Source organism: Dendropsophus ebraccatus, chromosome 1 (genome assembly GCF_027789765.1).
Source record: "Dendropsophus ebraccatus isolate aDenEbr1 chromosome 1, aDenEbr1.pat, whole genome shotgun sequence".
Classification (NCBI taxonomy): domain Eukaryota; kingdom Metazoa; phylum Chordata; class Amphibia; order Anura; family Hylidae; genus Dendropsophus; species Dendropsophus ebraccatus.
The window spans coordinates 79,873,363-79,889,365 of record NC_091454.1 but is presented as its reverse complement, the minus strand read 5'-3'; the positions used below and the strand labels follow the sequence as shown (position 1 = coordinate 79,889,365).

At 39.8% G+C, this 16,003-nt stretch overlaps 1 protein-coding gene across 1 annotated transcript in view; it reads right to left on the bottom strand.

The window, feature by feature from the left end:
• Positions 1-16,003, bottom strand: part of OTOGL (otogelin like) — a 150,556-nt gene that overhangs the window by 33,945 nt on the left and 100,608 nt on the right. Inside the window, exons 33-42 of the mRNA XM_069957158.1 lie at positions 14,235-14,513; positions 13,280-13,397; positions 13,077-13,156; positions 10,267-12,464; positions 9,014-9,191; positions 7,734-7,876; positions 6,192-6,215; positions 5,488-5,580; positions 4,522-4,711; positions 177-391 (exon numbers count right to left, since the gene is read on the bottom strand). Coding sequence (XP_069813259.1) covers positions 177-391; positions 4,522-4,711; positions 5,488-5,580; positions 6,192-6,215; positions 7,734-7,876; positions 9,014-9,191; positions 10,267-12,464; positions 13,077-13,156; positions 13,280-13,397; positions 14,235-14,513 — 3,518 coding nt within the window. The remainder of the gene's footprint in view (positions 1-176; positions 392-4,521; positions 4,712-5,487; positions 5,581-6,191; positions 6,216-7,733; positions 7,877-9,013; positions 9,192-10,266; positions 12,465-13,076; positions 13,157-13,279; positions 13,398-14,234; positions 14,514-16,003) is intronic.

Below are 16,003 nucleotides of genomic sequence, written 5' to 3'. Positions count from 1 at the left end.
TGCATTACACTGATTTACTGGATGTGTGCTCTGCCGGTACAGTCTTCCATGTCATGCCTGGATAAAACATGAAAAAATATGCTTTGGAGCACATTCTTGATCACATATTTGAAAGAATTGCCTGTTTTACCCATGGCCACTTATAAAGATCAAGCCACACATATGTGGTTACTTACCTTCCTATGACATGGCACAAATACTTTTCTGTTCAGTAATTCCAAGCAGTAAGTGCAGTTATCTTCTGTGCAGTTTCTCACTGGACGTCTGGTGGTAACATCAACAGATTTCTCAATTTCCCAACTTTTAATAAATGCTTCTATATCCTCTTTGTTTGTTATTATTGTTCTGTTTTGCATCTTTAAATCATCACTTGGATCCCCATTGCATATTCCTAGAACAGGCATGACATTAGGAAAAAAACTTTTCGATATTCCTTACAAAGAATACTTAATATTCATAAAGCAAAGTCTATAAAGCACTACGGAAGTAATATTGTTGTGATTTATTACTGTGATAATGGGAAAACATACAGTATCTAGTAAAGTAAGACAAACATTATAAAATTTTTGTGCTCTGCAGTTTTTAACATGTCTGGTTTAGGAACAGGGGCAGCCTTAGTTTGATGATACCATGTATGCACATTTATTTTTAGGGTGCATATTTGAGGGGGCTGTCTCTGGGAATTAAAAGTTATAAACGATGTGATCAGCAGACAATGCCCATATTTTGTTTTCGACCAATCTCTCTATTGTCAGCATATACATTTAGGGCCAGAAATATTTGGACAGTGACACAATTTTCACGAGTTGGGCTCTGCATGCCACCACATTGGATTTGAAATGAAACCACTACAACAGAATTCAAGTGCAGATTCTAGCGTTTAATTTGAAGGGTTGAACAAAAATATCTGATAGAAAATGTAGGAATTGTACACATTTCTTCACAAACACTCCACATTTTAGGAGCTCAAAAGTAATTGGACAAATAAACATAACCCAAACAAAATAGTTTTTTTTCCAATATTTTGTTGCGAATCCTTTGGAGGCAAACACTGCCTTACGTCTGGAACCCATGGACATCACCAAACGCTGGATTTCCTCCTTCTTAATGCTTTGCCAGGCCTTTACAGCCGCAGCCTTCAGGTCTTGCTTGTTTGTGGGTCTTTCCGTCTTAAGTCTGGATTTGAGCAAGTGAAATGCATGCTCAATTGGGTTAAGATCTGGTGATTGACTTGGCCATTGCAGAATGTTCCACTTTTTTGCACTCATGAACTCCTGGGTAGCTTTGGCTGTATGCTTGGGGTCATTATCCATCTGTACTATGAAGCGCCGTCCGATCAACTTTGCAGCATTTGGCTGAATCTGGGCTGAAAGTATATCCCGGTACACTTCAGAATTCATCCGGCTACTCTTGTCTGCTGTTATGTCATCAATAAACACAAGTGACCCAGTGCCATTGAAAGCCATGCATGCCCATGCCATCACGTTGCCTCCACCATGTTTTACAGAGGATGTGGTGTGCCTTGGATCATGTGCCGTTCCCTTTCTTCTCCAAACTTTTTTCTTCCCATCATTCTGGTACAGGTTGATCTTTGTCTCATCTGTCCATAAAATACTTTTCCAGAACTGAGATGGCTTCTTGAGGTGTTTTTTGGCAAATTTAACTCTGGCCTGTCTATTTTTGGAATTGATGAATGGTTTGCATCTAGATGTGAACCCTTTGTATTTACTTTCATGGAGTCTTCTCTTTACTGTTGACTTAGAGACAGATACACCTACTTCCCTGAGGGTATATTCACACGAACGGGCAGGTCCTGGCAGTTCCCATACACTATATACTTGCTGCGGTCTAAACGACCGCAGCGAGTATGTAATTATACCGCCCTTAACCCCTTCTGCTCCCGCCCGGCTTCCCCACTGTAAGCATACATTACCTCTCCTTGCTGCACGGGTCCGGCGTCCTGCTCTCCCGTCCGGCCAATTAGTGTGTTGCCCAGCCGCAGCCACTGATTGGCCGGGCGGGAGAGCAGGACGCCGGACCCGTGCAGCAAGGACAGGTAAAGTATGCTTACAGCGGGGGAGCCGGGCGGGAGCAGAAGGGGTTAAGGGCGGTATAAGTATGTAGTGTATGGGAACTGCCAGGACCTGCCGGGCTCGCAGCGAGAATCTTGCTGCAAGCCCGTTCGTGTGAATATACCCTTAGAGTGTTCTGGACTTCAGTTGATGTTGTGAACGGGTTCTTCTTCACCAAAGAAAGTATGCGGCGATCATCCACCACTGTTGTCTCCCGTGGACACCCAGGCCTTTTTGAGTTCCCAAGCTCACCAGTCAATTCCTTTTTTCTCAGAATGTACCCGACTGTTGATTTTGCTACTCCAAGCATGTCCGCTATCTCTCTGATGGATTTTTTCTTTTTTTTTAGCCTCAGGATGTTCTTCTGCTTCACCTCAATTGAGAGTTCCTTTGACCGCATGTTGTCTGGTCACAGCAACAGCTTCCAAATGCAAAACTACACACCTGGAATCAACCCCAGACCTTTTAACTACTTCATTGATTACAGGTTAACGAGGGAGACGCCTTCAGAGTTAATTGCAGCCCTTAGAGTCCATTGCCCAATTACTTTTGGTCCCTTGAAAAAGAGGAGGCTATGCATTACTGAGCTATGATTCCTAAACCCTTTCTCCGATTTGGATGTGGAAACTCTCATATTGCAGCTGGGAGTGTGCACTTTCAGCCCATATTATACACTCACCGGCCACTTTATTTGGTACACCATGCTAGAAACGGGTTGGACCCCCTTTTGCCTTCAGAACTGCCTCAATTCTTTGTGGCATACAGTAGATTCAACAAGGTGCTGGAAGCATTCCTCAGAGATTTTGGTCCATATTGACATGATGGCATCACACAGTTGCCGCAGATTTGTCGGCTGCACATCCATGATGCGAATCTCCCGTTCCACCACATCCCAAAGATGCTCTATTGGATTGAGATCTGGTGACTGTGGAGGCCATTTGAGTACAGTGAACTCATTGTCATGTTCAAGAAACCAGTCTGAGATGATTCTAGCTTTATGACATGGCGCATTATCCTGCTGAAAGTAGCCATCAGATGTTGGGTACATTGTGGTCATAAACGGATGGACATGGTCAGCAACAATACTCAGGTAGGCTGTGGTGTTGCAACGATGCTCAATTGGTACCAAGGGGCCCAAAGAGTGCCAAGAAAATATTCCCCACACCATGACACCACCACCACCAGCCTGAACCGTTGATACAAGGCAGGATGGATCCATGCTTTCATGTTGTTAACGCCAAATTCTGACCCTACCATCCGAATGTCGCAGCAGAAATCGAGACTCGTCAGACCAGGCAACGTTTTTCCAATCTTCTACTGTCCAATTTCGATGAGCTTGTGCAAATTGTAGCCTCAGTTTCCTGTTCTTAGCTGAAAGGAGTGGCACCCGGTGTGGTCTTCTGCTGCTGTAGCCTATCTGCCTCAAAGTTGGACGTACTGTGCGTTCAGAGATGCTCTTCTGCCTACCTTGGTTGTAACGGTTGGCTATTTGAGTCACTGTTGCCTTTCTATCAGCTCGAACCAGTCTGCCCATTCTCCTCTGACCTCTGGCATCAACAAGGCATTTAAGCCCACAGAACTGCCGCTCACTGGATGTTTTTTCTTTTTCGGACCATTCTCTGTAAACCCTAGAGATGGTTGTGCGTGAAAATCCCAGTAGATCAGCAGTTTCTGAAATACTCAGACCAGCCCTTCTGGCACCAACAACCATGCCACGTTCAAAGGCACTCAAATCACCTTTCTTCCCCATACTGATGCTCGGTTTGAACTGCAGGAGATTGTCTTGACCATGGAGATGCCGCCATGTGATTGGCTGATTAGAAATTAAGTAGTAACGTGCAGTTGGACAGATGTAACTAATAAAGTGGCCGGTGAGTGTATATATAATTGTATTTCTGAACATGTTTTTGTAAACAGCTAAAATAACAAAACTTGTGTCACTGTCCAAATATTTCTGGCCCTAACTGTACTTGTATCTATGCACAAGCACAGAATCCTTCATTTTAGCATCAGCTTGTCACACATCAATAACATAGTTAATTTGGTATTATCATTTGATATCTTGTGGCAGCATTATTGTCAGTTGTCTGTGTAATATTTAATATCCAAAATCACATGTATTATCTAGGGATGAGGTTGTAAACTGTGTTACGTAAATATGTTTATTAAATATGAGTACTATTTCAGTTGGGTGCATGCTGGATTCTACTACATACTTTCTAAATCATAATTTCAGATTTGAGATGTAAACATCCCGTGTACAGTACAGATGTGATGTACCTATGACACACACATAATAGCAGGATCTCATTTACTATACTGATCTCATTTTCTATACTGCATAGATGTCCTGTTTTGTTGCTTTCTACTGAACGTTGGCCTATCAGTTGTGTGCAGTCTCTGTGTAATGCTGTTTGAGGGTGCATGGATTCCTCCAGGTACTGCTTACCACAAAGGCCTTCGGTTTTGGTGGACTGGTTAGAATGAAGGCCATACTGAATATCTATAATGCCAGTAACATGAGTCCATTTAATGCTGATGCCGGCTGGTGTGTTAATGACATACATTGCTCCAGTATCTTGAATACATAGACCTTGCTTTGAAAAAGGTAAGGGTTGAAGTATTGAATTCACTTCTACCTGAAACAACAAAAGTAACAACATAAAAATATCAGTCATCAAAAAACCAAGTTGAGTTTCAAGGTCTTTTTTAACATTATTATTCTCAGTGACTAAAGGACCATCTAATGCCATAGATCAAGTGTGAATTATAGGTTCAATGTGGTTCTGTATATGGCTATGTTCACACAACGTTTTTTTCAGCTCCGTTTAAAATGACGTTATTTAGCAGCCTGGCCTCCCCTTAGTGCAATGACTGGTGTTTGTACATTATTCTAGTTTGGATTACTGATTGAAGTTTGGGTGTGGCTTAATTGAAAAGTCCATTGAATTTAATAGTAAAAACGGAGAAAGAACAGTGGAAGAAGAAAAACTGTGTGTGAACAGCCAATAAAAAAAGTCCGCTGTTTGCAAAAGACATCCAAAAATAACGATCGTGTTCATTATTTTGACGTCTGCGGTAAAAACGTCCGTTATTCAATGCATTGTGTGCATCGGACTTCCGTCTTCCCATTGACTTCAATGCATTTCCATTGCAGTCAGTTACATTTTTTATCAAAATCAGCCGCCTTTTCTGTATTTTTGACGTTGTGTAAACATAGCCTATTTCAATATAGTGCAATATTGAACAATTGTTTATTGAGAAGCTATGTACTCTAAAGATGCTTTCTGGGACTTGAATCGAGGGTCAGGTTTTTCACTCCCCTGTCTTCATCTTTTTATGTACATGTCTGGAAGGTCTTAGCTTCCATAAATAGAATTATTAGTTATTAGAAATTTATTAAAATAAAGCTCACCCTTCGGTCCAAACGATTTATAAGCACTTGGAAATTTGCTGTTGTCACATTGAGCTTTTTAAAACATAACCCTGAAGTACCTCCAGCTGCAACCTATAAATAAATTAAAAAAGAAACACAGTCAATATCAATGAAAGGAATATTGTGATAAAGAAATATCTAAAACATAGAAGGTGGGCAATATGTGTCCCCCCCATAGTACCAACACATTTGGATGTGCCATACACTGAATACTTTTAATGTTTAAACTGGTCATTTCATCTAGAAAACCCTGTCTATAAGCCTTATAAAGGCATGTGAAGAACAGAAAGGGGTATCTCCAATCATGATGCCCTCTATTAACCATACTGGAACTGGTGCAACTGGTAATAAGCACAAACATGTATAATCGTAGCCCACCTATTTAAATGGACAACAGCACTGTTGCCTTGCAACACTAAGGTTTTGGGTCTACACTTACGAACTTCTGTTGTTTGCAAGGATTTCCTCTGGGGACTTTTCTTTTTTCACACTCCTATGAACATACACTCTGATGAACGTACAACGTACTAAGGTTAAATGGGTTTGCATAAAGTTGGCTTGTGTGTGTGTGTTTGTGTTAGATAGAGACCAGAAGTGATACAACTGATGGCAGATATAAAGGAGTGGAAAGTGATTGTCATTGTATTAAGTCATATTTTGTAATGGTTGAAATGATTACTTACCAACTTTCGTATAGAGTTTACACTCTAGAAAACAAAAGTATAAAAATATAGGTTAGAGCTACTTTACACAAAAAATATACATTAAAGTTATAATAGCCAGGGATCTTCTAAACAGGAATGTATGTAAGCACACTGAATGGAGGAGTATATATTACTCCTATACTCCTAATATAGTTATTGTGAATATGTTATGCATATGTTATATGTAATCTTAAGGCTACAAACCCACTTGGCAGTTCAGCAGCGAGTCTCCTTGCTGCGCTTTTGCAGCGAGACTCGCTGCAGATCCCAGCCCTATACTTTCATTAGCAGAGAAACTCGCAGCAGGGATGTACATCCCTGCTACGATTTTGTCTGCAGTGCGCCCCATTAACCCCCTAGCCGCCGGACATTATACATTACCGGGTCCCCATTCCTGCTTGCTTCGGGGCTCCCGGTGTCTTCACGGCCCGCCCGGCCAATCAGTGCGCTGCGGCGGGGCAGCGCACTCATTGGCCGGGCGGAACATGCCGGGAGCCGCCGAAGCAAGCAGGAGCGGGGACCTGGTAATGTATATCCTGCCCGCCCCCCCTGCAGCCCCGATCGCCCCCAGCCGCATGATCGCCCCCCGCAGCCCCCGGCCGCATGATCGCCCCCGGCCGCACGATCGCCCCCTGCAGCCCCCGGCCGGGGGCTGCGGGGGGCGATCGGGGCTGCGGGGAACGATCGTGCGGCCAGGGGCTATCGTACGGCCGGGGCTGCAGGGGGCAATCATGCGGCCGGGGGCGATTGGGGCTGCAGGGGGGCGGGCAGGATATACATTACCAGGTCCCCGCTCCTGCTTGCTTCGGCGGCTCCCGGCACGGGCGGGCCGTGAAGACACCGGGAGCCCCGAAGCAAGCAGGAATGGGGACCCGGTAATGTATAATGTCCGGCGGCTAGGGGGTTAATGGGGCGGGCTGCAGACAAAATCGCAGCAGGGATGTACATCCCTGCTGCGAGTTTCTCTGCTAATGAAAGTATAGAGCTGGGATCTGCAGCGAGTCTCGCTGCAAAAACGCAGCAAGGACACTCGCTGCAGATCCGGCAAGTGGGTTTGAACCCTTAAGGGGTTTTCTGGGACAAATATTGGTAGCAACAGAGGGGATCATGTTGCCCTTTACTGCTGCCACTCAATGGACTTATGCCACTATTGCCATTTATTTTGATGTAATTGTATTACAAAGTAATACAATTTAAATTAATTTATCAGCAAAAATTGAGCCTCAAGAGTGCCCCAATAATTAGAATTTGTTAAGTTTTATGCCCCCCATTAAATAAGATTTCTGAATATTTTTCAAGTTTTTTGCATTGTTGTTGTCCTGATAAAACCCATATACTGTATGTACTGAATGATTATAAGATTTTTCCAATCAATGAAAAAAAGACCAATCAATAGGTTGCATTCCCCAAAAGCAAGTGTTACTACAAGAAAAGCAACAATGTATACCTGTAATAAATAAATACACATTTTCATCTACATAAAGATTGACTGATCTTAATAAACATATTGTCACAACTTACCAAGCTTGGGGGGCATTTTTCTATATGAGAAACAATAGTTTCTTTTGGAAGTCTGACCAATATATATGGTGCAGCATTATATAGTGCAATATTATTTCCATCAAATGTTATAATGCTCAGCTCTGATAACACAGAGCACTGACCTAGGAGGAAATATTTATAGAATTTAGTGAAAGATCAATTGACACCTCTTCAATGCAAATCAATATAATATTTAGTTAATGGTATTTTTTTTAAGGTTATTGAACTGATTTTGAATCTCATATAGCAGCACATCAATGAAATGAAATCATACTATTAGAATAAACTATGAAAAAGAACTCAATGGCTGTAGGTTGAAGTATGCTGCAAACAGCAGAGATTACCATAGCACATTTTTTTTTTAATTTTCTGTTTAATAAGTAAAATATATTCATTTAATGCCTTGGAGCTCATGCACCCAATGCAGCACTGTGAAGTCACTGGTCTATATAAAGCATTTTTGTACAGATCAAACTGGAAAAGGTAGTTGGTGAGATTAATATGTGCATGCATCTTAAAAAAAATACGAAGGATGTCAAAAAAGTTTGCACCAAAGTTTTGTTCTTTTTGATTACCCTACATAGTGTAAACTACAAGAGCTGGGAGACCACACCCTCTTTATTCTATGTTTAAATATGGATGTTCAGATGCATTTTTTTTGTATTTGTGGATTCCCATGAGTGGCAAAGGGGTTTGCTAGATAAATGAAGCATTGACTTAACAATTAGCAAAATGTGAGCATCTAAATCTGCTCTGCCTACTGTAACTAGGAACATATAGTTGCAACAACTGTCAGTGTAGAATAGAAAAAAACACTACTGACTTCTCAAAAGCCACTCTTTATTTATAAGCAACATGATGATTTCTATTACTGAGCAGCAAGCACTATGGCATGTGACTGCTGAGGTGATTCTCATAGCAGCCAATTGTAAAGAAAAAAAGTGCTGGCCATCAGTGCTCCTGCACTAGATCTGCATTGGGTTGGAAATGTGTGGGTTTGTTCCATTAATTTATAGCATAACATTTTTATTTGTATTAATTATTTTTTTTTTCTCCAAAGAAGTCTCCAAGTGCTAGCTTTCTTTACCTCTATCATGGTTTTAAGCAGAAATACTGTATATGCTAACAATTAACAATAATCCTGGGAGCTAACAATGCACATCACAAGAAGATAAAACCAGCTATTACAATATAGTAAGATGTGCACAACAAAAATTTTGCATAAATTAAATAAAGTATGGATTATGAAAATAGCTTACATGGACATTCCCATTCTGGGCAGCAGCTGTCACTGTTAACCTGAACAGGCATCCCACGAAAACCACAGTCTGGCTTCTCCACATTTTTATGACAATTACTTGATACGTTATACAACATCCATCCCATATTGATGCAAACATACTGGCTGCATGGATCCAATGGCTCAATATATCTTGGCTATAAAGAAAATACATACTTAAATATTACATTTTTAATTATTTATGTTACTATCTCACACATATTAGTCATCATTAGTTTAACCTGTGAATCCAGCATCTTTTCTGGAAAGAAAGCCTATAAACTTCACAGGCTATTTTTCAGCACAGCCTGCTCACTCATCCCTTGGGCCGATTATCACCCCATGTAATAGAGACAATGATCAGCCAATAAAACGATCATCAGCTGATTGTTGATTTAGGTTTGGATTTAAAATTATCGGGCGCGGACCGCACATCGTTACATGTAATAGCGATGCGCAGCCGCTGGCTGACGATTGCCCAAACACCCGATACAAACCTCTTATTGGCTGAGCGGCCTGTCAGCTGACAGGCCGCTCAGACAGTGCTGCCGCCAGGACCGGGAAGCTGCGGAGCACAGGAGAAAAGACCGGGAGAGGGAAGAGGTAAGGTGTCAGGTGTTTGGGCAAGGGCTGAATGGATATAATGCCCATGCAGCCCTTACTGCCTGATTATCGGGCCGTCTAATAAGTTCAGTAAATGATCGCTGATCTAGCAGATAGTCGCTTTGCTGTTGACAGCTTGCCCTAACGTCCCTATTACACAGAAAGGTTATCATGCAAAAAAATTGTTATATCATTTAAATTTAAGCGATAATCTCCATATATATGTAGGCACCAATCAAACAACTAATGAAAATTTGAATTGTTGTTGTTAATCGTTCACAAATCTTTCAGAATATGTACATATTATTTGTTCGTTATTACGATCTAGTATACAAATGATCGTAAAAACAATCATTATTATCTTAACTAATGAGTATCGTTCCATATGGACAATGATTTCAGGTCGTTCACAAAAGGACTCATTTGCGCTCAACAACCTTGACAGACCCGTTATAAGGCAGTGGAGACAATTGGTTGATTTTGAACTGTAATGTGATTGACTAAGCAAAGCCTTGTGGCTTCCTTTATTAGCAGAAAGCACAGTGCATATGTGAACAATGCATAAGAATAGCAAAAACATTAAACAATGTAATAATGGACTGCTATATAATTTCAATTGCAAGAACTCACCATGCATTCGGATGAACTACTAGTATGTACCATAGTTCCAAATGAATAATAATCTGCTGATGCTGTAAGATTCCCTATAAACTCTGTTGCTGTTTCTGAGCTCATGGTTTCAGTGGTGGCCTTAACAGATGAATCAGATAATGTATGCATAGATAGTGTGGTTCCTAACTCTTTAAGCTCTGTAACATTAGATACAGGTCCTAAAGTTTTTATAGCGGCAGAATCAGTCGATATTTTATCAGTCAATGTCCTATTAGTTACTGAAGAGGTAGTGCCCATTGTGCTTTGTGGTACAGATTGAACAGATGGTGTTAATGGCTTTTCTTTTATAGTACTCATCAAACTGTAAGCGCTATATACTGTATGTGTAGTTTTGTTAAAAACAGTAACACTCAAAGTTGTTCTATTGACAGTCCCAAGTGTAGATAAAATGGTTGATGATTCTGTTGTTGCAGTCCTAGTTGTAAGTTCCTCTGGTGTTTTCAGATGTTTAGTACTTGACATAGCAGTAGTATACTTTTCTAAATGGCTAGTTGTTAAATCTGTGACTTTTCCATAACTATGGGACGACGTGTCAAAAGTTACAAAAGGCACTGATGTGGTAAACAGACTGTCTCTGGGCAATGAAGTGGAAGACTCACTTGAATGCATTAGAGTAACTTTAAAAGTTCCTTCTGACTTTACAAAAGGACTGATGGCTGAACTTGTACGTGTAGTTGAAATTTGATGATCTGTTGATCTCCCTTCTGTACTGCTGGTTGAAGCTTCTCGTGTTGGGATGCTTGTACCCAGATGTTCTTTAATAGTAGTTAAAGTCTTTATTGAGGGCTCTGTACTCTTTGGGAATTTTTTAGTACTTAGAGTTACTGGAGGGGTCTGGATAAGTGTTGCATTAGTAGTAAATAAAGTGGTGTGTTTTATGGAAGTTTTTATCAAGTCTTTTGTTCTAGCTGTAATTGTTGATTTAGTTGACTCAGTGGACTTTAGGTAACCTATCGTAGCCCCTCTGTCTGTAATAGATGTGGTATTTTGTATAGGTAGGGTAAGATCTGCAAGCCTAGTTGACATTGGTGCAGTTGTTAGACCTATTGTGGATGGAGAGATAGACATACTGGAAGTGGTTCCCGGAGTTGAAGTTACTAGGGCTATTTTAGATGTATATACTTTTGTTGCTGGTGTTGAAAGTTCTTCTTTCATTTTTGTTTGTATGACCGATTTTGTTGTTTGGTGTAAATCTGGAATAGATGCTGAAGTAGAAATAGAAGTTGTAAGTACTCGAGTAAGACCGGTTGACAAATCAATTGATGGTGAGGTTAATACACTTGTTTGATTTCCAGATATACTGATTTGTTTCGTATGTGTGGGCAAAACCGTGGGCAAAATTGTTTCATTTAACAAAGATGTATGAAGCACCATGCTGGTGACTTTTTCATCGGTTATCTTAAAAGTTGTTTGGGGTGACTGGCTACTTTGAAGCTCTTCAGAAGTAGTTGTGCTATGGACTGTGGAAAGGACTTGCTTCACTGATGTACTTAAAGGAGTAGTGACCACATGTGAGGTTAGTGACACAGAAGGTGTGCTGCTTTCCATTGGAGATGTTAAATTCAATATTATTGGTAATCCCGATGTATCTGTGGCCACAGATGAAACCGTACTCTCTGTTACAGATGAATATGGCAACACAGTAATTGCCCTGGTTGTCAACTGATAGAAACCTTGTGAAAGCTGACCCAACATCCTTGTTGGCGTCTTCGTCGTGTCAACAACTTCTTTCGGAGGTATTGTTTTCAAAGTTGCAAAGGATGTTACTGTTTGAGGTGATGTTGTGTGTTTAATTGAAGACGTGAATATTTTAGAAGTTGTTGTAGAACCTTCCCTTGTTTCAGGACTAATCGTTTTTGTTGTCTGCTGTGCAGTGCTTGTTATATTTGTAGTTAGTGTTGTTTCATCATAGTCAGTGGTAAACACTTCAAAAGGTGATTCATATTTGTCTGATGTACTTGGAATTGAAGATCTTAGGTGAGGTTCAAGAGTTGGAGAAGATTGTACTGTAGAGGTTGTTGGCCTGTCAGAAAAGTCTGGAGGAGTTAATGATGTCATTTTTGGATATTTTTCTGTAGTGATAGAGACACTTGATGCTGGGCTGGGTTTTGTTGGTTTTGTAGTAAAAGGCAAGGCTGTTGATTTTACTGGGATACCTGAAAAGGAAGTTAAAACACAAAATATCAATGAAACTATATTGATCATATAAATTTAATACAATGCAGCACATATAAATATTACATTATTTACAATGACATGGCGAAAAATTAAAATCTATTTTAGCTATTTTCTCTTAAAGGGGTTATCTATCCGGATAATTTTTTCTTAAAAAGCGGTATGACTGATTAAAATAAAAAAACTATTACCCACCTGACCGATCCCCTGCTATATTTCTTGTATTTCTGACACTCACAACTACCCTGCTGGTCCTGTTACAACTCACAGGAAATGCCCACTCATCCAATCCCTGGACACGGCAGTTATCCAGCTCCACAGCTCAGTTGGAAATTTGAACCAAATGCTGGTTATCAGAACAGGACCAGCAGAGAAAATCAGCAGTGAGCATCAGAATGGCAGCAATAGGGGATTGGTGAGGTATTTTTTCTTATTTAAATTAGTTGCAGTGCTAAATCTAATCCACATTAGTAGAGCCATAATACATAAAGATTTACAGACCAAAACAGGACTTTTTGTTGCTATTAAAAATTGTACCATCGTCTCAAAATTACATTATATACTACTAAAATATAATTTACTGTAATACTCACAGTCTTCTGGGTAGACACATTTAAGGGTAACTTCATCAAGTATCATTTGGTTTGGGCAGTATGGGATGCAACCTTCCACTCTAAACAGATATAATAAACAAGAAACTGTAAAAAGCTAAGTACCGTAATATAAAAAAAAAGAAGAAATTATCCCCAATAGGTTTAAAATCACTGGGGACTGAGTACTATAAAATTTAACTTACGGCGGAAGGAAAGAGCAATGGGTAGCTTCGGGGTCACTGCAGGTTTTAACACATGAGCTGGCACATGGTTCATATTTCCATTCACACATTCTCCTGTATGGAACTGCAGCAGCAATCTCTGGAATACAAATTTTTTAGTTAGAATTTCAGAAACATTTTTTTTTGAAGAATATACAATTACTACATTTAAAGTTTACACTTTATCTCTATGATAGAACAAAGTATAATTGTGCTTTATGTTTCTGTGGCGGCTTCTTCTTAATATTTTCTTTTTTTCAACTATGCCTAAGGTGACTAGTTATTATTAGGAAGTATATGTGTCAAAATTACTTCATAATTGCCTCACTTGTTCTTTAGCTGATTTTATAATTATTCTCTTCTTGCTGTAATGGAAATTGGCTCTTTATGCATGCATTTCCTAGTAATTTTGTACTTATAGGCTATGTTCAAACTAGGTGTAAAAAAAAAAGCGGACGCTGTTTTGTTTCATGACACCCGTTATTGATGATTTATTAATATCTGCATAGAAGTGAATAAAATACACATATTTTATTACACATGTGCCCAATACACATAGTGAATTAAACAACAGCGTTGATGGCGGACATCAAATTAATGTTTATGTCATTTATTCATCTGCTGTTATTTTAAGTAGTTTGCACACAGTACTTTGAATTCACCACTCTTTTCACCGTCCTTTGTATTAAAGCAATTGCAATGACAGCAGCTAAAACATGCTAAACCACGGCCGTTATTTGATATTCAAAATAAAGGCCATTGTTCTCAGGTTCGAAGAATGTTGCCAAACTGGAACAGTTCGGCAAATTCACTCAACACTAATTCTAATAAGAGTATAAAGTAGAGGAACAAGACATTTCCTTTATAGATCTGCTACAAATGATTTTTTTTTCAATAATGTTTACTGTTGACAGCTATTAGGTTTTTTTTTGCTCACCTTCAATCTTAAAACCACTGGACAGTTTGAATTCCTCAGAGTTGTCATACTTGGAAACTTTAACCTCTGTAGCAGTAAGAACTATAAAGAACCCTTTTCTGCTGTGTAATTCAAATGCACTGTAGCCTGGAATCCAAAGACCCTGGTGGTGAAAAAAGGTTGCCCTTCTTTGAAACATAGGACTGGCTTCCCACTGTTCCAGTTGTACACTGTCATTTTCCTCTACGGATAGGAAGTAATTTGGTCTTTCCGCGGACTCCAAAGATACAAGTGAAAGTGCTGTGTTGAATGAGAAGAGTGGAGAAAACAACTACAAATGTTATCATCTCATCATTTTCTTAACAATTGAAAAAAACTAAATTATATAAAAAAAAAAAACCTGATCACTAGATTGAGTAGAAAACATACTTGTACTAAAATAAATAAACTTCTATTTCCCTTAACCTCAAAACTTTAAATATCATGATTGACACTGATCTTTACATTTTAAAAAGATTCCCTTCATTTGAGTTCTAACATATATGTGAATCACTTTATTTACCAAAAATGACCAAAATAAGCTCTACAGTCTTGGCCACAAGGTGACTCACTTCCCTGCGAACTGCTTTCTACTGTCCGTTGTTAGGGGAATTCTGTCTCTAGCAGCAAAGACCAAAATGAAAACAAAAAGTGGGAGTGCGCCTTTTGTTATGGAGAAGTAAGAACATTGGCTATGTACATGTAATCTGAACCTGTCTGTTTGGAAGGTAAACCAACGCTACTGTTATCTGTGACCATTTTTAGGCTCGGTTCACACGTTGTAAGAGTGCGGCTGTATTTGCGGCTGTAATTGTGCGGCGGTATTTTTGGTGGTTCGTGTGTATGCTTGGAAGTATAGGATATGCGGCTGCACAGTGCACACTATGTATGAATCTACGGCCCTATCGTAAACGGACCCGTAAAAAATGAACAAGACCATTGTTTGCGGCTGAACATGCGGCCGAGGATTGACAGGCGGTCCGTACGGAGTACTTCAAAAATAGCCGGCAATGATGCCGAATGCCGATGCCTCTAATAGTTAATATATTAAATTAATCAAACACATTTTCTTTGTAATCAAGACACTTTCGTTGATCAATAATTTATTTCTAACGAATCCATCATTTTGCAATTAAATATACTGTTAAAAAAATAGATATATAAATAAATGTATATTTATCTATATATTTATTTTTTGACAGTATATTGAATTGCACAATGATGGATTCGTTAGAAATAAATTATTGACCAACGAAACTGAATTTATTTCAACGAAAATGTGTTTTCTTAATTAAATATTAATTAGTACAGGAAGCTCTATAAGCCGTTAATTCATATGCCGGCAATAGAGCATTCTGTACTAATCATCACTTTACTTTAATGAAAACATCAAATGTTTCTTCTAATTATGTTATGACAATAGCATTATTAGAAGAAACATTTAGAATTATATGTGCGCTCAGCTGATTGGCTGTTCGGCTGAGCGCACATATAATGAGCCGGTCCGCAGTACAGTGACTTCATTGTGCTGCGGACCAGCGAAGAGGACACATGGGGGTGAGTATAGAGCTCTCCCCAATCCCTCCCCAGCACTGCACCCCTCCCAGCAAGGAAGGGGGGTCACTTAACCCCTTCCTTGCTGGGATGGGTGCAGTCTGACATCAGTCTGGCCCCCAGGGGGTTAAGGGGGATGCAATACATCCTCCCTTAACCCCTTGGGGGTCAGACTGTAAGCAGCCATCTGTAAAGAT